This window comes from Gorilla gorilla, chromosome 5 (genome assembly GCF_029281585.2).
Source record: "Gorilla gorilla gorilla isolate KB3781 chromosome 5, NHGRI_mGorGor1-v2.1_pri, whole genome shotgun sequence".
NCBI classification, from domain to species: Eukaryota; Metazoa; Chordata; class Mammalia; order Primates; family Hominidae; genus Gorilla; species Gorilla gorilla.
Window position 1 is genome coordinate 62,146,785 of NC_073229.2, and position 24,946 is coordinate 62,171,730.

General features: G+C 42.4%; 1 protein-coding gene across 2 annotated transcripts in view; it reads left to right on the top strand.

Annotated features, from left to right (window-relative positions):
- Window positions 1–448: 448 nt before the first annotated feature.
- The window catches only part of SPATS1 (spermatogenesis associated serine rich 1), a 37,482-nt gene continuing 12,984 nt past the window's right edge, over window positions 449–24,946 (top strand). The window contains exons 1-5 of one of the 2 annotated variants that reach the window (XM_019029872.4): window positions 449–567; window positions 895–1,033; window positions 10,505–10,652; window positions 18,204–18,328; window positions 19,599–19,760. In XM_019029872.4, coding sequence (XP_018885417.1) covers window positions 895–1,033; window positions 10,505–10,652; window positions 18,204–18,328; window positions 19,599–19,760 — 574 coding nt within the window. In that variant the 5' untranslated portion in view covers window positions 449–567. The remainder of the gene's footprint in view (window positions 568–894; window positions 1,034–10,504; window positions 10,653–18,203; window positions 18,329–19,598; window positions 19,761–24,946) is intronic. The other variant, XM_004044122.5, reaches the window with a different exon arrangement.

Below are 24,946 nucleotides of genomic sequence, written 5' to 3' on the forward strand. Positions count from 1 at the left end.
GCTAAAATTTGGTTTTCTATTTTGAAAAACGCAGCTGGCTGTTTAAGGAAGATAATATCCACTAGGGCGCCTGGCCCAGAAAAGGCGCTCTGTAAGTAGTAGGTGGATCCTGTCTAATCAATGCCAATTATAACCAGGCATCTGCAAGCTTTGTGGAGGGCGCATCTTTCACTGCTACCAGAGCCTACAGTTCTAATAATGAAAATTGCCTGGAAAAGAACCACAACTCTTAAAAAAAAAAAAAAATCCAAAACCACAAAGTGGCTTTTGCAGCGGTCCTTGCCTGTGACGCCGGGCCATGGCTGGAGCTCCTTGCTCCGCACCTCTCAGGAGCCTCCATCCTGTACCAATGGTCAGAGAGCCGGGGGGTGACAGACAGTGGGGCCGGCAGCCGAGCCAGGCAGGACGCTGCGCGCCGCGTTACTGGAGCCGGTGTCCCGGCAACCCCGGAACGCGCCTCTGTGGGAGAAGCAGGCGGCCGCGGTGTCCCTTTTGCCCTAGGCTCTCGGTTCTCAGGCCTCGGCGTGCGGCGTGTGTTCGGCAGTTCAGTTGCCAGTTGGTTCATTGGTCCGTGGAGGCCTCTGAGCACAGATCCGGGCCTCCCCTGGGGAAGGGGGTGGGAAGACCCCGAGGTGGAAAAGAAGGAGCACCTTGAGCTGGATGGGGGGTGCAGCGAGCCTGGTTCGGGCTGGGGGCGGACTCGCTGGGGCTCCCAGGGCTTCCAAACCATGAAACGCCCAGGTGGAGGGAGTGAGGCTCCCGTTTAGAGGCCAGTCCTGCCCTCCTGACTTTCGGTGGCTCGTGGAATTTGTTTGTTTTGACTGATATCTTTCTTACGAGGGTCTTTCTTTGTCTCTGGGTTGCTTCTAATATTTAAAATCAACATGGGCACAGATGAGTCCATCCATGCTCACTGGAAACGGTCCACGGGGCTGCCGTCTCCCCTCCATCTCAAGCGCGACCTGCGGCAGACAGCTGGAGAAGGTTCCAGAAAAAAGGGACTCTGGCATGACCGAGGTGGAGAGGACCTACAGTTGAGTTCTAAGAAATCCAGGCTGTGGAGTTGGTGGCCACAACCAAGTATACTACACCCGGGGGCGGGGGCCGGTGAGGGGCACCATTTGAAGTTTAGAAGGAAGCTAGTTTGGGGGCATGTAAAAAGAGCTGCTTGAATAGTAGCTTATGTTTGTGCTAACCCAAGATTTGATTAGGCAGAGAGCACCACCAAAGCAGAGAGTCTCATAAATTACCTCACTGGATCTCACAGCAGTGGAGAAGTATATTACCTGTGAGTAAAGAGAGCCAGAGATTTGACCTGCCCAGTGCTTGGGTTAATAAAAGGTGAGCCTGGGATTTGACGTGAGTCTGCCATACTTTCGAGCCTGTGTCATCTTTCCTTTGCTCAGATATTAGTAGGTTTGTGTCATTGTTTATTGGATGGGACAGTTCAGGTGAGAATTATGAACACTCTAAAAATTAAATAATGGCTGGTAGCTCCATAATTGGTTAAGGCAGAGGAGGGTATTTGGGGGCACGTTTGCCTTTGGAGAACAGTGTCATGGCGCCGAACAGCCACAGTCTCCCAGAAAAGCTCAGAGTGCGCCTGTGCTCAAGTTCTCATTTACCTGTTATGGGTGAGTGGCCTGAGTGCTGCAAAAAGGGGTTGTGAAATATCCAGACTTTGCTGGATCAGATCTTAGCTTTCTCCCTGGTCTTCTGTATTCTGGGTGTGTGATCTCCTCATTCTCCTTCACAGTGGAGAGAAAGGAGGGAGGTACAACTCATTCCACCCAGCTATTAATATAAGCTAGGACCGTAGAGAAGGAGGAGCTGGAGGAGTTAGAGCTATTAATTGTCCAAGTGTGTCTGGAACAGCAAGGAGAAAAGGGTTCTGGGATTCTAACTTTAAGCTCCAGACCTTCCTGCAGTTTCCAGTTTGGGGTAAAGGAAGAAGCTGCTGTTTTAAGGATGTCCTAGGGAGGATCCATGTTTTCGAGTTAGGGGTAACAGAAGGGTACCAGGTCCCAGACCACATTAATGAAAGACCCATGGTGTCCTTTCCTGCTGTGTAGGTGAGTCTATTCAGGAGAATACATCTGAGTTTAGCTTAACATGGAGTCTATGGATTTCAGCAAGGAAGGGGCTCCACAAACCAATTGAAGATACGTGTGTGTGTGTGTGTGTGTGTGTGTGTGTGCATTTTTCCATCAGAGAACCGATTGCTTTCATTACTGCTCATGGGGGAGAGGATAGAATCAAAAAACGGGTTAAAAACTTCTGTCCTTGATCCTTAGGCCCCTTGTGAAGCAGATAAGCAGGGGTGGGAAATAGTGTTTGGTTAAATGAGTATCCATGTTAAACAAACATGGCTTGATGTATTATTTTTCTCCCTGCCAGACAGAGCTATTATGACAATCAGCTGAGATGACAAACATATGAAAGTGCTTTGGTTATGTAAGGTGTTATTCCTGCCTAAAAAAAATGGAAATAATTATCCTGAATTCCACAGATGGCAATAAAGAAACAGACTTTCTTCCAAATTCTCTTTTTTCCCTTGAATTCCTTTCTGGTTACCAGAACCTTCTCTTGGCCTTTAATTACATCATTTCTTCTTATTTTGTAGTGTTTTAGAAACTTGTTAGAATTTTCTGACTTCTGGCTTACTTGACATTTATTGCACTTGAATAACAATTTTCATGATAAGTGGTGAAACTTTCAAGCAGGGTGTATCTCCTTAGTGTGTTTGTCTCCCCACAGCCTTCTGAGCTAGATGGGGGAGAGGGCAGCCACTGGGAGCTGGGCGTGGAGAAGTAATTGGCTTGCTCGGAGTAGCTGGATGGTACTGTATGCAGTGGGAGCATCAGTATTAGTATTAGCGTCAGTATTAGTAAGTGTTCAGGCTTGCAATTCCAGCTTCTCTTCCAGCTAATCTTCTTTTACCAGGGGAGGGGCGGGGAGGCATCTTGAGAACATGTTTAAGTGTCTCCAGCTCAAGTTTGAGGTTGAGTTACTCTTAGGAAGATGCCGTAGTCAGCTTGATCTAGAGAGTGTGCTGTTTGCCAGTTTAGCAAGAGATTGCTCTTCCCATCCTTGTCCATCAGACAAGCTTTCCGCATTATAGTGGCCACAGGCCACTTTCTAGAGTGCTGCTGCCACAAAACTTTTCAAGCAAGCAAGGAAGTGTGCTAAAGTTTTAGGTGTGTTTCACTGCTTGCTGCTTAGGGAAATGCAGTACATTTACCTTTTGTTCCTAACACAAACAAAAAGCCTGGGAAAGGACCCTCTCTGATACCATCCATAGAGCCAACCAATTCTTGCTTGGGTGAACTCTCAAGTCCTATAGTGGCAATATACAATTAAAATGTTTACATGCTATGAAAGGCAGCCACTGTTAAAACCTATGGCCAAAAATTACCATAAGTAAATCTTACTGTAAATACCTCAGAATTCACATGCAAGTATTGACATAGAGGACATCTTTGGCCTTGATTTCATTTCATTCACATATGTGAATCCATTCTACATCTCCAAACATGCATTTCATGCCTTTTTCATAGATACATTTCTAGATGTAGAACTATTGAGTCAAATGATATGCACTTCTCATAAGCTTCGGAAGTCACATATGGCCAAATTGCTCTTCAGTAAGATGGGGACATTCCCGCCAGCAATGATAGGAATGCCATTCCTCCAAGCTGTGCCAAACCTGGGTGTTTGCAAACGGATAACAAATAATGGTATCTCATTTTAAATTTGGTTCTTCAATTATCTGGATGGGGCCACGTACAGTGGCTCATGCCTGTAATCCCAGCACTTTTGAGGTGGGTGGATCACTTGAGCTCAGGAGTTTGAGACCAGCCTGGGCAACATGGTGAGACCCCATCTCTACAAAAAATACAACAACAACAACAAAAAAATAGCTGGACATGCTAGTGTGTGCATGGTCCCAGCTACTTGGGAGGCTGGGGTGGGAGCATCACTTGAGTCCTAGGGGCAGAGGTTGCAGTGAACCGAGATCACTCCAGCCTGGGTGACAGAGCAAGACCCTGTCTCAAAAAAAAACACCCACAAAATAACCACCCACTCCCCCAAACCCAATTATTAGGATGGATGAAATTTCCCCCAAATACATATTGGCTATTTGCATGTGTTATTTTATTTTATCTTATTCTGAGATGGGGTCTCACTCTGTCACCCAGGTTGGAGTGCAGTGGTACGATCAGGGCTCACTGCAGACTCGACCTCTCCAGCTCAAGCAGTCCTCATGTCAGCCTCCCGAGTAGCTGGGACCACAGGTGTGCAACACCACGCCCAGCTAACTTTTTAGTTTTTTGTAGAGACCAGGTCTCCATATGTTGCCTAGGCTGGTCTTGAACTCCTAGCCTCAAGCAGTCTACCTGCTGCAGCCTCCCAAAGTGCTGAGATTGCAGGCATAAGCCACCTTGTCCAGCCTGTTTTTAAAAATAAGTTACCTGATCACATCTTTTGCCCTTTTTTTTTTCTTTTTGGATATTTATTTTCATCTTATAAATTTATAAAAGCTCAAGGAGTGTAAATTAGTTCAACCATTGTGGAAGACAGTGTGGCAATTCCTCAAGGATCTAGAACTAGAAATACCATTTGACCCAGCAATCCCATTACTCGGTATGTACCCAAAGGATTATAAATCATTCTACTGTAAAGACACATGTACACATATGTTTACTGCGGCACTGTTCACATAGCAAAGACTTGGAACCAACCCAAATGTCCATCAATGATAGACTGGATAGAGAAAACGTGGCACATATACACCATGGAATACTATGCAGCCATAAAAAAAGGATGAGTTCATGTCCTTTGCAGGGACATAGATGAAGCTGGAAACCCTCATTCTCAGCAAACTAACACAAGAATGGAAAACCAAACACTGCATGTTCTTACTTATAAGCGGGAGTTGAACAATGAGAACACATGGACACAGGGAGGGGAACATCACACACCAGGGCCTGTCGTGGGGTTGGGGGAGGGGAGAAGGATAGCACTAGGAGAAATACCTAATGCAGACGACGGGTTGATGGGTGCAGCAAACTACCATGGCATGTGTATAACCGTGTAACAAACCTGTACATTTTACACATGTACCTCAGAGCTTAAAGTATAAAAAAAAAGCTCATAATTTGTCATGACTACTAACTCTTTTTTCTTTTCTTTCTATCATGTTGTTATAGATTTTCCCCCAGTTTATAGTTTGCTATGAAAGTTTTAAGTTTATATTTAAAGAGGCATATTCAAATCTATGCCTCTTTTCCTTTATTTTGCCTGTATTTGGTATCTTCTTGGCAATAACTTCTTCACTCTAAGATTATATAAACTTTCACTTATTTTTTTTGGGTACATCTTTAATTTCAGTTTTTACATTCAAATCTGTGAGTCATCTGGATTTTCCAGTTTGGGATAAGAAAGGTTCAATTTTATATTTATTCCAAATGGTTAATTAGTTGTTCCAGCAATATTTTTTGAATAACCCATCATTTCTTCACCAAGATAAAATGCCACTTGTTTTCATATAAAATTTTATTCTATTTATGTTTTCTATTTTGTTTTATTGATTTGTCTGTTAGGGTTTTTGTCAGTACTGTCTTGATTATTTGAACATTAGACTACATTTTATAAATTATACTCCATGGCTATGTAACCCTGAACAAGTTATTTGACATTTCTGTAGCTTAATTTCTTTATCTGTAAATTTATCTCTATTTTATCTATAATTATGGCCTTGTTTCATTTCTATTATTATTATTATTTTTGGTTTTTTTGGGATAGAGTCTCACTCTGTTGCTCAGGCTGTAGTGCAGTGTGGCATGATCTCAGGTCACTGTAACTCCCGCCTCCTGGGATCAAGCAATTCTCCTGCCTCAGCCTCCCGAGTAATGGGGATTACAGGCATGCACCACCATGCCCGGCTAATTTTTGTATTTTTGGTAGAGACGGGGTTTCACCATGTTGGCCAGGCAGTCTTGAACTCCTGACCTCAGGTGATCCACCTGCCTTGGCCTCCCAAAGTGCTGGGATTACAGTCCAGGCTCTAATATTATTTATTTGTGTTTAAAATTTTTTCTTGAACCTTGTTTATCTACATTATTAGCTTTTGCATGAAGCCATAGTTCTGATAATCTTTATTTCATTCATTTCTGCTTTTATGATTTTATTCCTTAAAATCTTTTCGGGGGGAGAGGGGTTACTCTTTTTTTTTCTTATTTCTTAAATTGACAACTTGGCTCATTCATTTTGGAATTTTTGATTTTGAACACTATAATCCATCAATTCTTGGATAGACAGTTTGCATCTTTGAAGTAGGGACTGGATGTTACCAGGTCTGTGGGCCCAGCAGCAGGTAGGATGTAGTTGTAATAATTTTTGCTGTACGAGCACTGAAGCATGTAGAACGTGTGTTCATAGCTTGGAAGAAAACTCCAGAGACAGTAGAGAAGCACTTTTGCGTGGTGGCTCATGCCTGTAATACCAGCACTTTGGGAGGCCAAGGCAGGCAGATCACGAGGTCAGGAGTTCGAGACCAGCCTGGCTAAGAGACCAGCCTGGCCAATATGTTGAAACCTCATCTCTACTAAAAATACAAAAATTGGTCCTGGCGCCACTGCGCCTGTAATCCCAGCACTTTGGGAGGCTGAGATGGGTGGATGACCTGAGGTCTGGCATTTGAGACCAGCTTGGCCAACATGGTGAAACCCCGTCTCTACTAAAAATACAAAAATTAGCCAGGCATGATGGTGGGTGCCTGTAATCCCAGCTACTCGGGAGGCTGAGACAGGAGAATCGCTTGAATCCAAGAGGCGGAGGTTGCAGTGAGCTGAGATCGCACTACTGCACTCCAGCCGGGGGGACAGAGCGAGACTCTGTCTCCAATAAATGAATAAATAAATAAGCTGGGTGTGGTGGCATGCACCTGTAATCCCAGCTACTCGGGAGGCTGAGGCAGGAGAATTGCTTGAACCCTGGAGTCGGAGGTTGCAGTGAGCCGAGATTATGCCATTGCACTCCAGCCTGGGCGACTCTGGCTCAAAAAAAAAAAAAAAAAAAGAAAAGAAATAAATGCTGCATCACTCAACTCACATTTTTTTTGAAATATTAGGTCAGTATTAGGTGGAAAGTGTGGACAATAGTGATTGAGTTGAAAGTGGTTTAGTAGTCAGATTTCTGAATGTGCATAAGATTTAGGAATGCCTTAATCAGTCTATTGTGCTTATATTTTCCTTCTTTATATACGTGCATGAGTGATATGTGATTAAAATCTATAAATAAATCTAAAAGAATGCATCAATAAGTATAAAATAAAAATTCTAAGTGATAAAAGCATGTATCATACTTTAATTGGCAGCCTTTTTTCTTTGTGATACATAAAATAACGATGCTATTACAATTGATGGTGCCTTATATTCAGTGAAATACAGCATATGCATTTAAGGCCCCAGATTTCTAATTACTGCTTTAGTTGAATCCCACAAGTTTTGATATATAGTACTCAATGTTCATTGATCATTAAGCACCTCATGATTTCCATTACAATTTCTTCTTGTATGTGAATTATTTAGAAGTGTGGTTTGAGTTTCCAAGCTTATGGATACTTTTTGGCTGTCTTTTTATTATTGATTTCTAATTGTATTGCATTGTGGTCAGAGAGTGTGGTCTATGTATTGTTGATACTTGTTTTGTGGCTTAGTATATGGGTGGTTCTTCCTTTGGTTACTGGGGACCCGTCTCCTCATCCTCACCTGCTGCTTGCCTGCCACCTCCCCTGGGCTTGACTCCAACCCAGTTACACCTCAAGCAACCAGTTGGACCTCACTGTGCTGGGGGCCGCTCTAGGCTCTAGGGCATATTCCAGAGCAGCACTTCCCACACTTGGCTGACCCTAAGAATCACCTGAGGTGCTTCTTAAATATCCTGGCTCCCAGACTGTAGGTCTGAGTCAGAGCCCTGGAGTCTGCATATTGAACAAGTACGCCAAGGGGATTCTCGTGACTGGGCAAATTCAGGAAGTTCTGTGCAGTTGGGAATCTGGAAGTGGAACGGGATAAAATACAGTGCAGTGATGGAACTAGACTTCAAGAAGGAGATAACTGCCAAACGTGAGCCTAAATGAAGAGCAGGGGTGAGGGTGGGGGCTTATTTAAAATGCAAGTTCCCAGGCCTCACTTGGAGAGATTCTAATTCAATAGGTCTGCGATGGAATTTGGGAATCTGTATTTTTAACAGGCTTCCTGGGTAATTCTGATGCAGATAGGCCTTGCGCCATGTCCTGAGAAGCCCCAGAGTGGGAGGATTTTGAAGGGAGGGAGTAGCTCAGCTGAACTTTAAGCTTTGTAGAGTAACAGGCAAAGTCCTCTTAGGAGTGAAAGGTTTGGTGATAGATCGGGACTTGATAAGAATGGAAAAGATATTATTCACTTGTGATATGAATTTGAGAGGAAATGAATAAAAAATTCTCTGAGTAGCAGTCCTGCTGATAGATGGTGAGAATTTGCATAGTTTATACTATACAGTCATATCAACGGGTTCCGCATTGGCAGATTCGACCAACTGCCCATAGTAAATATTCAAAAAGGAAACAGCAAGTCTGGGTGTTGTGGCTTACACCTGTAATCCCAACACTTTAGGAGGCTGAGGCAGGTGGATTGCTTGAGGCCAGGAGTTTGAGACCAGCCTGGCCAACATGGTGAAACCTTGTCTCTACTAAAAATACAAAAATTAGCCAGGCATGGTGGCGAGTGCCTGTAATACCAGCTACTCATGAGGCTGAGGCAGGAGAATCACCTGAACCCGGAGGCGGAGGTGGCAGTGAGCTGAGATCACACCACTGAACTCCAGCCTGGGCGACAGAGTGAGACTCTGTGTCAAAAAAAAAAAAAAAAGAAAAAAGAAAAAAGAAAAGAAAACAACAATATAACAACAAAAATAATACAAATAAATATATAACAACTATTTACATAGCATTTGCATTGTATTAGGTATTACAAGTAATCTAGAGATGATTTACAGTACAGCATACAGGAGGATGTGCATATGTTATATTCGAATACTACACTGTTTCATATAAGCGATTTGAGCATCTTTGGATTTTTGTAATTTTTGTATTGCGGGGGTCCTGGAACCAATCCCCCGTCTATACCAAAAGATGACTCTATATGTGTGAAGCATGATACTGTGTAGGTGGAATAGTAGTCAATCTAAAAATGTACTCAAGAATCAGAGAAGTTTGACTCTTATTTCTTACAATTTTCTCATAACCAGAGGTTACATTGCCATCTATTGAGCTTCAGTGCTCTACGAAATTATGCATAAAGAAATATGCATACTCTTTTCATTGGACTTTTTACTTTTGTGGCTGGATGAGTTACATAACTGTATGAGATGATAACAGAACAAATTGGCTTTCATGAAGTATTAATAGTATAGCAGAGTGAAGATAATGGATATTCTTCTGTGTCTGACACTCACTGGTTTTCAGGACTCCCTTACTTGTAACTGTGAGTGGTTGGGGAGTTATAATTCTTTTTCATTTATTCACTCAAACATTTATTGAGCACCTGCTTTGTGCCAGGCACTGTTATAGATTCTACTAAGATGAATAAGAACTGTGAGGGGAACCCACAGAAGTTTCTGAGGGCATTCTTTGGGTTGTGATCAGCATTATATTCATCAGTCTTTTTATAAACAAATCCTTTGGAAAATTATATTGCGATGCTTAATACAATGTACAGTGCTATATAGCTCACTTCAGATCCTAGGTCTTCCACTTAGTTCAGAGTAGGTGAACTGTATGTAGGGGCAAGCAGTCTAGTACAGGGGTTAGAATCTCAGGCTTTAGTGTCACAAGAGCTGTAATCAAATATGGGCCTAGATGTTTTCTTTTTTCTTTTTTGTTTTTCTGAGACAGAGTCTCTGTTGCCCAGGCTGGAGTGCAGTGATGTGATCTCGGCTCACTGCAACCTCTGCCTCCTGGGTTAAAGCAATCCTCCCACCTCAGCCTCCCAAATAGCTGGGATTACAAGAGTGTGCCACCATGACCAGCTAGTTTTTGTATTTTTGTAGAGATGCTGTTTCACCATGTTGGCCAGGTTGGTCTCGAACTCCTGACCTCAAGTCAGGGTGGATCTTATCTGATCCACCCACCTTGGCCTCCCAAAGTGCTGAGATTACAGGCATGAGCCGCCACGCCGGGCCTAGATGTTTACTTTTTAAGCGATCATAGGCAAGTTTCTTAGCCTTCTCAGCCTCAGTTTTCTCTACCATAAAATGGGGATAATAAGGAATACCTAAGCCTGTGGGTTGTTATAGGGATTAAATGGAATAATATGTGTAAGGTGTTGACATAATCCTCAGTGCACAGTAAATGCTCAATAAATGTTAGCTGTTTTAAAAATTTATTTATAATCTAGGAAACAAAATAGGGTGGAATGTATTTTCAATAATGTAATTAAATGGTGATATCTCTGTGTTACAGGTGCTAATTGCAGTGATTTTCCGGAATCTAAGGGATGTTTTGCCAACACAACACCTTCTGGCAAAACTGTCAGTTCCTCATCTTCTGTGGAAACAGGCCCAAGTGTCAGTGAGCCTCCTGGCCTCCCCAGAGTGTCTGCTTACGTAGAGTAAGTAAGGGTCTGGTGCAGAGCTGTCACTGTTGGGGAGATTCTGACCAAGAAGCCAATAGTCTGAGAGGTAGCATGGTATGCTTGGCAAGAGCATGGATTCTGGAGCTAGACTGTGTGGGTTCAAATCCCGGTTCTGCCACTTAGTATCCACGTGAATCTGAGCAAATTACTTCACCTCCCTGGGCTTCAGTGTTCTTATCTGTAAAATGCTGATGATAGCTTATAGGATTGTTGTGAGGATTAATTGAGTTAATACCTGGAAAGAGCTTGGAAGACTTCCTGGCACACAGCAAGTTCTGTGTAAGTGCTTGCTATTACGAAGTTCAAAAATAAGTGAAACTATATATTTTTGGGATATGTACATACATACATGGGTGGTAAAACTTAAAGAAAAGCAAATAAATGATTATCGTAAGAGTCACAATTAGGGTAGTGGTTACTTTTCCCGGAAAGGGACACACACAGATGGTTTCTGGGGAGTGGGGAAGGGAAGGACTGGCAATGTTTTGTTTCTTTTGTTTGGATAGAGACAGGGGTCTCGCTCTGTCATCCAGGCTGGAGTAGAGTGGTGTTATCTTGGCTCACTTTAACCTCAAACTCCTGGGCTCAAGCAATCTTCCCTTCTTGGCCTCTTAAAGTGCCGGGATTACAGGTGTGAGTCACTGGGCCGGGCTAACGTTTTGTTTCTTGACCAGGATGTTGGCTTTGTAATTAGTTGTAAAATTGACTTTGTGTTTTATGTACTTTCCCTGTTTATATTTCTTTTACAATAAAAAGTTTTGAAAATGCTTTTCTAATAATTTTTGTTACAATGGAAGTAATTTAAGTTTATTGTAGAAAATTTGAACAGATGAAGACAGTATTGAAAATAAAAGTCACGGCCAGGCAAGGTGGCTCACGCCTGTAATCCCAGCACTTTGGGAGGCCGAGGCTGGTGGATCACGAGGTCAGGAGATCAAGACCATCCTGGCTAACATGGTGAAACCCCAACTCTACTAAAAATACAAAAAATTAGCCAGGCGTGGTGGTGGGTGCCAGTAGTCCCAGCTATTCGGGAGGCTGAGGCAGGAGAATGGTGTGAACCTGGGAGGCGGAGCTTGCAGTGAGCCGAGATCGCGCCACTGCACTCCAGCCTGGGCGACAGAGCGAGACTTCGCCTCAAAAAAACAAAACAAAACAAAAAAAAGTCACATGGCTGGGCACGGCGGCTCACACCTGTAATCCCAGCACTTTGGGAGGATGAGGCCAGGAGTTCGAGGCCAGCCAGGGCAACACAGTGAGACTCCACTCTACAAAAAAATACAAAAATTAGCCGGGCCTGGGGGTGTGCACCTGTAATCCTGGCTACTCAGGAGGCTGAGTTGGGAAGATCAGTTGAGCCCAGGAGTTCCAGGCTGCAGTGAGCTATGATCGAGCCGTTGCACTCCAGCCTAGGCGACAGAGTGAGAACTTGTGTCAAAATAAATAAATAAATAAATAAAAGAAAAGTCACTATAATTTCACATCTTAGAGAATATGTTAACATTTTGCTATTAGTTTTTTATATGTGCAAGTAAACATATTTTTTGCACATAAAATATATATTTATTTTACGATTAAGATCATATTATATTACTCTTTTGTAAAACCTACTTTTTAAAAAGATTTATTAAGGGTTTTACTATTTTCAGAGCAGTTTTGGGTACACAGAAAAATTAACAGTAAGGTACAAAGTTCCTATGTACTCCCTGCCCCAACACATGTACAGCCTCCCCCACTATCACATCCTGCACCAGAGTGGGACATTTATTACCGTGGATAAACCTACATGGATACATCATAATCACCCAAAGCCCCTTGTTTACAACAGGGCTCACTCTTGGTGTTGCACAGTCTATGGGTTTGGACAAATGTATAATGGCATGTATCCATCATTATAGTAGCTTCTCTATTTTTATTTATTTATTTATTTTTGAGACAGGGTCTTGTTCTGTCACCCAGGCAGTGGCATGATCGTGGCTCACTGCAGCCCTGACCTCCCAGGCTGAAGCAATCCTCCTGCCTCAGCCTCCTGAGTAGCTGGGACCACAGATGTGTGCAACCATGCCCAACTAATTTGTAAATTTGTTTGTTTTGAAGAGACAGGATCTTACTATACTACCCAGGCCAGTTTCAAACTCCTGGACTCAAGTGATCCACCTGCTGCAGCCTCACAAAGTGCTGGGCATGAGCCACTGCTCCCAGCACATTATGGTTTCACTGTCCTAAAAAATCCTGTGTGTTCCATCTATTCATCCCCTCCCACCCCTCCCACCCCCTGGCAACCACAGATATTTTTACTGTCTCCATAGTTTTTTCCTTTCCAGAATGACATATAGTTGGAATCGTATAGTATATACCCTTTTCAGATTGGCTTCTCTCAATAATATGCATTTAAGTTGCCTTCATGTCATTTCACCACTTAATAGCTCATTTTTTCAATGCCAAAGAATATTCCATTGTCTGGATGTACCATAGTTTATTTATTCATTCACTTACTGAAGGACATCTTATAAAGGCAGCTTTTCCACTGAGCAATATGTGGAGAGAATTTTCTCATACCTTTGAGTGTTTTTCAAGAATATGGTTTTCAATGACTACAGTGCTTGAGTGTCAGATGAATAGACCACAATCTAACCAGTGACCTATAGTTTTAAAGAGTTGCTATTGTAAATAGTGCTGTAATGTGTGTCCCTGTACATTCAGCTTTTGCCCATCTCTGGTTATATCATAAAAGTAAATTCCTAGAAATGGATTTATTCAGTCAAAGTTAAGGGAAGTTGCTCAAGTGATTCTTTATATCATAAAATCTGCTCCAAGTGGACTTGCTGCCCCCCAGCACTAGACATGGAAGAGGCTGGCATAATTCTTAAGCTCTGCCTCTTTAGGTCCTCTGCAACAGGTGTATATCACTAGCAGCAGTAGTGGGACCATGTATTGGGAGGCAAAGAAAGCCTGGAATGTGAGGTTCACATCCTGTAGGATGGGGAACTGGGTGATTGCTGCCACTTCTGCATTCCTAATTCCCACCTAAATAAGTCCCCTTTATCTTTCATGATGCCTGGGTTACGGAGGACCTAACTCAGTCAAAGCATGTGTAGCTGAATCTAAAGCTCCACTCTAGACATAGCCTCAGGCTTTAGATTGATATATTGAACTGCTTTCCAGATATCTCCACCTGATGTCCCACAGGCCCCCAAACTCAACATGCCTTGACTGAACTTCTCATCACCCATCCTTACAAACCAAATCCTTCTGTGTTCCTTGTCTCAGTTGATAATCTCAGTATTCATACAGCTCCAAAGGTATAGATTGACAGGTCATGCTTGTCTCCTGCCGCTCATCCAATGGGGGATCAAGCCCTGAAACACTGTATAAGTCCATCTCTTCTACTCCATCTATATTCCCATGGTCCCACTCAAGGCCCTGATCATCTCTTACCTGGACCACTGTAATACCTTCTAGATTAGTTATTTATTGGTACACAACAAATCACCCTAACTTAGTTACTTAAAACAACAAACATTTATTATCTCACATTTTCTACAGGTCAGGAATCTGAGTATAACCTAGTTGGGTGCCTCTGGCTCAAGGTCTCTCTCACAAGATTGCAATCGAGGTGTTGGCCAGAGCTGTGGGCTCATCTGAAGGCTCAACTGTGGGAGGATCCACTTCCAAGCTCACTCATATGGTTGATGGCAGGATTCACTTCCTCACAGGCTGCTGGGGCTGAGAGTTCAGTTCCCCACTGGCTGTTGCCCACAGGCTTCCCTCAGTTCCTTGTCTCTACAGAGGGCATCTCACAACATAGCAGCTGTCTCTCCTTACAAGCAAGCAGGAGTGCACATAAGACAAAGCCACAGTCTCTTTGTAACCTAACGTGGAAAGTGACATCCCATAACGTTTGCTGTTTTCTCTTTGTTGAAAGTGAGTCAGTAGGTCTAGCCTATACTCGAAGGGAGAAGATTACAGGAGGGAATAAATACCAAGAGTCAGGGATCACTGGCAGCCATGTCAGAGGCTGCCTGCTACACTCTCCTAAGTGGACTCCCTGACTTAAATTTTATATTCTCAAAGCCCATTCCATTCACAGCTTCCAGAGTTTTCTAACCACAAGTGACCATGTCACGTCCTTGCTTACCATTATTTAATGATATCCCATTAAAGCTCGAAAAAAAAGAGTCCCCCCTCATATGAACTGCAAGTTCTCCAGATCTGTCTCCTCCTCTTCTCCACCTTTACCTCAAAAACTCCTGCCACAACCACATCAAATTTCTTCATTTCCCTGATGTTTCTTCCTTCTATGCCTTTGCTCACATTGCCTCCTTTGCTTGAAGTGGCTTCCTCCAATGCCTTGCTGTGTTCACATATTGTAGAAGCTGCTTGGCTTCCACTGACTTTCCAGTGGCGTCATCTATGCTATTCTCCTTTTTCTGGGGAATTGATTTTCACTCCTTCCTTACCCAGTTTTTGTTTGTTTGTTTGTTTGTTTTTTTAGATAGAGTTTCGCTCGTGTTGTCCCAGCTGGAGTCCAATGGCGCCATCTTGGCTCACTGGAACCTTGGCCTCCTGGGTTCAAGTGATTCCCCCTCCTCAGCCTCCTGAATAGCTGGGATTACAGGTGCATGCCACCACACCTGGCTAATTTTGTATTTTCAGTAGAGATGGGGTTTCACTATGTTGGCCAGGCTGGTCTTGAACTCCTGACCTCAGGTGATCCACCCACCTCAGCCTCCCAAAGTGTTGGGATTACAGGCATGAGCCACTGTGCCCAGCCCTTCCCTATGCAGTTTTTAAACATTTTAACAGAAGATGTTGCTATGTTTCCCTGGCTGGTCTCGAACTCCTGCCTACCCAGTTTTAATGAGTATTCTGAATAGGAGCTACCATCATCTTACTTATCTCCACTTCTTGATTGTGATTGATTTAAGGGAGAATGTGTGATCTGGGCTGAGCCAGTGAGTCCTTCCCTGAGATTTTTCACATTGGAGATACGGGTAAAAATTGGTTGGAAGACATGAGAATTTGAATCTGGTCTGTCAGTGGCCTTTTTGCTCTTGTGAAGAAGCTCATCTGCAATTGGCAGAAAGGAAGCCAAGGTGTCAGGATAAGCAGAGGAGAGTGACAGTTCTGAGACACTGAACCCCAATTCCAGTTGTCCCCAGCTATACTCTTGTCATGGAAACTAACACACCTCCAAAATTGCTTATATTCTGAATCGGGGGTGGGGGCACTGAGTTATTGGTCCTACCTACATCACAGGATTGTTAGTAGGGAGCAAACAAGACAAGCAATATGAAGTTGCTTTGATGCCATTTAAATATGAGTGACGCATTGTTATGAAAAAAGATCCTGTGACTTGATAACAGATCATTGTACCTGAAAACATTGTCCAAGGCCAGGTTTCAGACGCAAAGCCATTTAAACCAGAAGTGATTGCATTTTCAGCTGACACCTATAATAGTTTGTTGTGGGCCTTTATAAACTGCTAGGAAGTTCAGCTCTAAACATAATGCTCTATTATTGTAATCATTTCAGCCTAGGTTTGTTTTTGATTATTTCTTTGTCTTCTTTATATACTTATTGATTTTTTATTTGCATTTAATGGTTTTATTAAACATGCTTTTTTTGGTAACAGATTTATTTAAACATAATTCACATACCTTAAAAGTCACCCACTTAAACTGTGCACACAACTCGATGGTTTTTAGTGTATTCATAAAGTTGTGCAACTATCACCACAATCAATTTTAGAACATTTTCATCACCACAAAAAGAAATCCATACCCTTTAGCAATCATCCCCCTGCAGCCCCATCTTCCTATCCCTCTAGTCCGAGACAACCATTAATCTACTTTTGTCTGTATAGATTTGCCTATTTCGGACATGTAATATTAATAGGATTATCAATATGTGGTCTTTGGTGTCTGGCTTCTTTCACTTAGCACAATGCTTTCAAGGTGCATACATGTTGTAATATATATCATTCCTTTCTAAAAATTGTAGTAAAATATATATGGCACAACATTTGCCATTTTATCCATTAAAAAATGTTTTTTAAAGAAATGGGATTTCACTCTGTAGCCCAGGCTGGAGTGCAGTAGCATAGTCACTGCTCACTGCAGCCTCCACTTCGTGGGATCAAGTGATCCTTCCACCTCAGCCTCCCAAGTAACTAGAACTACAGGTGTGCACCACCACACCTGGCTAATTAAAAATTTTTTTGTAGAGATGAGGTCTCACTATTTTGCCCAGGCTGGTCTCAAACACCTGGGCTTAAGTGATCCTCCTACCTTGGCCTCCCGAAATACTAAGATTATAGGCATGAGCCACTGCGCCTGCCTGATTTTATCCATTTTTAAGTGTACAATTCAGTGGCATTAATTACACTCATAATGTTGTGTAACCATCACCATTGTCTATTTTCAGACATTTTCATCAGTCCAAACAGAAACTCTATGACCATGCAATAACTTGCCATTCTCCCCTCTCCCCAGCCCCTGGTAACCTGTAATCTACTTTCTATGAAGTTACCTATTCTAGATATTTCATATAAGTGGAATCACATAATATTTGTCCTTTTGTGTCTGGCTTATTTTACTTAGCATAATGTTTTCAAGGCTCACCATGTTGTAGCATGCATCACTACTTCATTCCTTTATTTTTTTCTTATTTTTTTGAGACAGCATCTCACTTTGTTGCCCAGGCTGGAGTGCAGTGGCGAGATCTCTGCAGTCTCCACTTCCTGAGTTTAAGTAATTCTCCTGCCTCAGCCTCCTGAGTAGCTGGGATTACAGGCATGCACTACCATGCCTGGCTAATTTTTGTATTTTTGGTAGTGATGGGGTTTCTCCATGTTGCCCAGGCTGGTCTTGAACTCCTGAGCTCAAGTGATCCACCTGCCTCAGCGTTCCAAAGTGTTGGGATTACAGGCATAAGCCACCATGCCCAGCCACTTCATTCCTTTTTAAGGCTGAATAATATTCCATTGTATGTGTTATGTAGCACATTTTGCTTATCCATTCTTCTCTTGATGGACACTTGGGTCGTTTCCACTTTTTGGCTGTTATGAATAATGCTGCAAAGAACATTCACATGCAAGTATCTGTTTGAATCTCTGTTGTCAGTTCTTTTAGGTATACACCTAGAAACAGAATTACTGAGTCTTATGGTAATTCTGTGTTCAACTTTTTGAAGAACCACCAAATTATTTTTAAACACTTAAAAAAATTAGTAAAGATGGGATCTCACTATGCTGTCCAGTCTGGTCTCAAACTCCTGGCCTCAAGTGATCCACCTGTCTCAGCCTCCCAAGGTTTTGGGATTACAGGCGTGTGCCACTGAATACCCATCTTTTCAATAAGTTTCAGTCCCCTCAAATTATGAGTAAATAAATGATATGCTCAAGGACTTTTATAGAGGAGTAGTCCCAGTTCTCATAAGCGAGGGCAATTCTAGGGTAAACTATGTGAGATCAGGCTCTAACTACCAGTTTAAGCATGTGGAAGAATCCTTCTGCTTTCTTTCCAGCACCACTGCTGACTTGGATCGGAAACTCTCCTTCTCACATTCTGATCACTCCTCTGAAATGTCGTTGCCTGAAGTCCAAAAGGATAAATATCCTGAGGAATTCAGCCTGCTTAAGTTGCAGACGAGTAAGTCACAGACCCTCCTCCACATGCTTCTGTGCCCCAGGTCTTTTCAGAAGTCTGCCATACTGTTGGCCACCATCACCGAAGGCCCACAACTGTCAAGCATTTGATGTACTTTATCTCAAAATTCACAAAACCTCTGCCAGGAAGCCATTATATGTTTTTCAAAAATAAGATGCCTTTATATAAAACCCATTAAAATACTGCAGAAAGACATTAAAATAACATAGAAGTATACAGAGTATAAAAACCCCTTCCCCAATATTTTTCAACAATATCCCTATTCTGCCCCATAGCTGTGAAGAGTCGACATATATTTTTCCAATATTTTGAAATGTATGTGTGTGTGTATACATACACGTGTGTACATATATAGCTATAAAATAAATGGGTTAGTATACAAACTGGTATAAATAGATCATGGACCTCTTTCTGTGTCAATACATATAGATCTATATGGTTAATATAGACATACCCGTTTTACAGAGGAGGAAACTGAGGCTTTGAGACATTCAGTCATCCATAAAGCCACATGGCCAGGAAGTAGAGCAATGGGATCAGAACCCACACTTGCTTGCCTCAAAGCCTGTGCTCTTCTTGGCTATCCCAGAGCCCACATTTCTCAAGCACCCCTAGAGCTGCTAGGGGATCTTTTATTGTCTAAAGTCACTGTTAGCAATCTTACAGGAAAAGTATCAGATGATGAAACAAAGGCACTGCAAGGTCCAGAAACTAGCCTGGGGTCTCACGACAGCTTTTCTCATTTGAAATTATCACGGGTCCATTTCCCGGTGTCACCGTAGCACATGCGCGTGCTATTGTTGCAGCCAACACCATGTTTCCTCCACTTGAGGTGCCATGTGGATGGCACTGGCCTAGCCATTTGCTGGTTGATGGCATTCTATTTTTCCTACACCGTTATCAGAGTGAAGATTGTATCACAGGTACTTGTAAGACTGTCTCTGAGCTTCCCAATCAATACTTAACTTCCAAACATAAAGTTGGCTTTATTTTTGAAGGAGAGGGTGAAGAGGGCAAACAAGCAAGCAAAAACAAAGACGGCCTCTTAGATAGCTCTCCCCTGACTTCCCTTCCTTTTGTGTCTAGTCCCACAGAGTTTCACACTGTCTCTGATGTAGAACCAAGGGATTATACACATTAATTAAAGTTGTATAGCCAGATAGTGCCTGTGGAGTTTTCACAGCTTTTTGTCATCCAGTTGCATTATGAGGCTGGGAACAGTGCTAATGGAAGGCTTTCTGGTGTCTTGCAGAAGATGGGCATCGTCCTGAGTGGACATTTTACCCGAGGTTTAGCAGCAACATCCACACCTACCATGTCGGAAAGCAGTGCTTCTTTAATGGAGTCTTCCTCGGCAACAAGAGGTCTCTATCAGAGAGGACGGTGGACAAGTGCTTTGGGAGAAAGAAATACGGTGATGTTTCCTTCTGGGTCTTGACTGTGCAGTCCCCGAAAAACTCTCGAGTCGTGATTCTATAGGCCCTGCGTTCTGTAGCTGGGGGCAGCCCTGTAGAGTCACCATGTTCCCCTAGTGCAGCCAGGAAGACAGAAAAGTGAAGGGGACAGTTTGCAGGCTGCACGTTTTGGCAAAGACCTCACAACAGATGCTGATCCACATTTTCTTTTTTCTCTGAATTTCATAAAATGCAAATGTGACATTTAAGTCATCAGATAAGTTCTCTCAGATACTTATTAATAGAAACCTCCATTGAAGTCTGAAGAAAAGAATTTATGTTCCAATTAGATGCTGCCTGGCATACACATTGAAATTGTACTTTATATTCTCCACAAGGAAACATCCCATAAACCTCAGCCTGAAGTGCATGTTTTTATTTTATTGCTGATTTAATTAAAGGCTATTGAAATGAATATATATCTACCTGTGTATCTATATCTCCTTGGTTTGTAGCTCAGTGAGTTCTTTGCCCCAACCTACTCATAATAGACTTACCGAAAGACCCTCAAAAGTTGCTGAGTACCAACTGACCATTTATGACACATTTTTCTATATAAATCCCTGTGTAGGAGGCAACCATTGCTCCAGAAATAAATAGGATTGCTGTAGCAGGAATACAAAGAGAAAGAAGTAGACTGTTCTCATTTTTGAGTTTTAAAATAGACTTAAACTCACAACAGAGACAAATAGTTTTGAGAATTGAGGCTTTTATTTATTTGGGTAGAAAAATACGTAGAAAGCCATACTAAATGAGCTGGGAGAGTGGTCATTGATATGGAAATCTGTGAGGAGTCCTGCACCTTGCACTTTTTTTTTTTTTGAGACGGAGTTTCGCTCTTGTTGCCCAGGCTGGAGTGCAATGGCGCGATCTTGGCTCACAGCAACCTCTGCCTCCCGGGTTCAAGCCATTCGCCTGCCTCAGCCTCTGGAGTAGATGGGATTATAGGCATGCACCACCACACCCGGCTAATTTTGTATTTATAGTAGAGACGGATTTCTCCATGTTGGTCAGGCTGGTCTCGAACTCCGGACCTCAGGTGATCTGCCTGCCTCGGCCTCCCAAAGTGCTGGGATTACAGACGTAAGCCACCGTGCCCAGCACTTTTTTTTTTTAAGACAAGGTCTTGCTCTGTGGCCCAGGCTGGAGTGCAGTGCCACCATCTTGGCTCACTGCAGTTCCGAATGCCAGCCCCCCAGCCCCAGGCTCAAGCAATCCTCTAACCTCAGCCTCTAAGTTGCTGGGACTAGAGGCATGTGCCACCATGCCCGGCTGATTTTTCTATTTTTAGTAGAGACAGGGTTTCTCCATGTTGCCCAGGCCAGTCTCAAACTCCTGGGCCCAAGCGATTAGCCGGCCTTGGCCTCTCAAAGTGCTGGTATTACAGGTGTGAGCCACTGCAGCCAGCCTACCCTGCACTCTTGAGCTGCAAGTACCTATCAAAAGTAAATGGGATTATCATAATGACCCAAATCTTAATCTTGACTTATCACTGCCCTCCTGGCTCAAAAGTAAACCACCTTATCCTGAATTTTATGTTTATGATTCTTCCCTCTCCTTTCCTTTCTTTTTCTTTCTTCTCCTTTCCTCTTCTTTTTCTTTCTTTCCTTCCTTCCTTCCTTCCCTCCTTCCCTCCTTCCTTCCTTCCCTCCTTCCTTCCTTTTTCCTTTCCTCCCTCCCTCTCTCCATCCTTTCATTTCTTCTTTCCCTTCTTCCTTTAGGGTTTTATAAATACTGAGTAAATGCAATGATATATTTATGAAACATTTGTTGACTATATAAAATGAAATATCACAAATACTTGCGTTCTTTTACTCCACTTAAGAAATAAAATTCTAACTTTATATTTGAAGCCTCCAATATCCTCTTCCCTGAATATTCCATCTTTCCTCCCCCAACTCCAGTGGTAACCCATATTTCACATTTTTTTCAAGAAAAACTTATTAGGTAAATTTTCAAACAATAGCAAAATGAAACCCGATGTACTCATCCACTCAGCTTCAATAATGATCAACACCTGGCTAACTTGTTTCATCATTACTCCTCCTCCCAGGGATTATTTTAAAGCAAATTTCAGACATCATATTATTTCATCTCTAAATATATCATATGTGCCTCTGAGAGATAAGGATTATTTTATTAACATAACCACAATTCCATATCATAATATCATATTTTAAAAATTAACAGTAATTCCTTAATATAGCCAGTGTCCAAATATCCCATTGTCTCATAAATGCCATAATTTAAAAATATTTAGTTTGTTTGGATCAGGATCCAAGTAAGGCCCGCAGATTGAAATTGGTTGGTATGTCTGTTAAGTTTCTTTCTCCCTCCTTTTTTCTTGCAATTTGTATGGTGAAGAAACTAGGCCTTATCCTGTAGTATTGACCATGATCAGGACTTTGCTGATTACATTGCTTGGTATCATTTAACAGGTTCCTCTTTCCTGTGTATTTCCTGTGAAGTGGTAGTTGGGTCTACAGGCTTGATTCGTTTTAGTATGATTACTTCTTAGGTGATGTACAGTGACTTCTTTAAACATCAAACGCAATGGTCTTTTTCCATTTCTTCTCTTCCTTGATCTCACTGCAGCACTTGATACTGTCAAGCTTGACACTGGACACTTCTTCCTTCGTGAAATTCTCTCCCCACTCTTTCTTTTCTTTCTTTCTTTTTTTCTTTCTGTCTTTCTTTCTTTTTCTTTTTCTTCTTTTCTTTTCTCTTTCTTTCTTTCTTTTTTTTTTTTTTAGACAGAGTCTCACTCTGTCACCCAGGCTGGAGTGCAGTAGCCTGACCTCGGCTCACTGCAACCTCCGCCCCCTGGGTTCAAGCAATTCTCATGTCTCAGCCTCCTGGGATTACAGGCATGTGCCACCACTGCCGGCTAATTCTTGTCTTTTAGTAGAGACAGGGTTTCACCATGTTGGCCAGGCTGGTCTCAAACTCCTGACCTCAGATGATCCACCCGCCTCGGCCTCCCAAAGTGCTGGGATTACAGGTGTGAGCCACCACTCCTGGCCCCCACTCATTATTTCTTGGATGAGATGAAGTGGTAGGCTCAGGGACTGCCAACCAGCTGCCATTTTAAACTGGAATGCAATGCATTATTATATTAAAAAATCAATCAAAATATCTTTAAATAATGGTTGACTGTTATCCATCAGCCATAACCAGGATATTGGTGGAGTTCCTTAAAGGCCTAGCTGTTGCCACAGAACAAAATGCCATCTATGATTGTAGGTGGTAGGGAAATAGATCTGAAAATACAATTTTCTATTGTGTAGCTCTTCCCACAGTACAGCATATTGTATTAGTCAGAATAGGATAGATTCTGCCACAGTAACAGTCCCTGAAATCTCTGCAGCTTAAGCACTAAAGTTTGCTCTTTTCTCTTGTAAAGTCCACTGTGGATCCAGCAGCTCTCCAGGACAGCTCCTTTCCAAGGATGCCGTCTGCTTTTATCTGTGACCTTTCCATCTCAACCTGTGGCTTCTAAGATTGCCATAGAAGGGGAAAGAGAAAATGCTGGAAGGTTTTTCACATCAGCTCCTTAAATGCTTCTTTTTAAAGTGGCACATATCATCTCTGCTCACAATCTATCAGTCAGAACATGGCTCTACCTAAACGCATCGGGGCACTGAAATGTGGGGCAGAGTAAGTTATTTGGTGAACGGTTCGATCCCTCATATGGTTATTTGTCTCTAAATGTATGTTTCCCATTTTCTACTTCCTGAATGTCTACATCCAGGAAATTGGATGGTCTGTATAAAAACAAACAAGCATTAGAACTGATCATGCAGTGTTATGGGTCCATCAGCTATTGATACATAGTGGCCAGCCCTTTGGGCTGATACCTGTTTTGGTGAGATATCCAGAAATTATACCAAGGCCCCATATTGTACTTCATAGCTTAAACAAACATGTTATCTCAGAAGTGTTGTTTGGGAGATTTTCCCCCTAAAAGTAACACCTTATACTGACATCACACCATTGCCTCTTTTTCTTCCTCCTGACATTATCTTGTGATATCTTTTACCATAGTCTATATATATATATATTTTTTTTTTGAGACGGAGTTTCACTCTTGTTGCCCAGGCTGGAGTGCAATGGTGCGATCTCGGCTCACTGCAATCTCTGCCTCCCAGGTTCAAGCGATTCTCCTGCCTCAGCCTCCTGAGTAGCTGGGATTACAGGCATGTGCCACCATGCCCAGCTAATTTTGTATTTTTAGTGGAGACGGGATTTCACCATGTTGATCAGGTTGGTCTCGAACTCCTGATGTCAGGTGATCCGCCTGCCTCGGCCTCCCAAAGTGCTGGGATTACAAGCATGAGCCACTGCGCCTGGCAACCATAGTCTATTTCTAGGTGTTCTCCTTAGACCACCTATATCATAATCAACTGGAGAGTTTATAAAAATTACTGGTTCTGGGAACTATTAGAGATCTTCTGAAACAGAATTTCTTGGGTTAAAGGCTGCATTTTAAACAAGTTTCCTAGGTGATTTTCAGGTGTGCTAAAATTTTGGAACCACTGTTCTATAGTATATGGCATTTACTGCTTTGTAGTGTTACCTTCGTCTTTACATATGTCTCCCTATCTAGATGAGATTCCCTGGGGAGAAGTTTATACCTCAGCTATATAGCAATCGTATCCTCCAGATTAAAAAATAATTGGGATGAGGGGTATTAGTCCAGTTCTGATTTCAAATAATAATAATTGCTACTATTTCTTGGGTGCTTGTTATATGCTCACATCATTATTATTTAGTATTCATGATAACTCTGCAAAGTAGCCATTTGAAATAAACAGTTTATAAATGAGGTTAAAAAGGCTTAGGAAGGTTAAATAAATAGCTCAAGGGCACAGACGTAGAAATTGCAGGAGTGAGTATGAACTCAGGTGCGACTGACTCCAAAGTCCAAACCCTTCCCACCACCTCTTGTTGTCACCCAACTCTTACTTGTCAGTGCCCTGGTTCGGTATGCAAAAGGTTTCAGATGCACTGTATATTTAATTAATTAATTAAATTTTTGAGACAGAGTCTCATTCTGTTTCCCAGGCTGGAGTGCAGTGGCATGATCTCGGCTTACTGCAACCTCCGTCTCCCGGGTTTAAGCGATTCTCCTGTCTCAGCCTCCCGA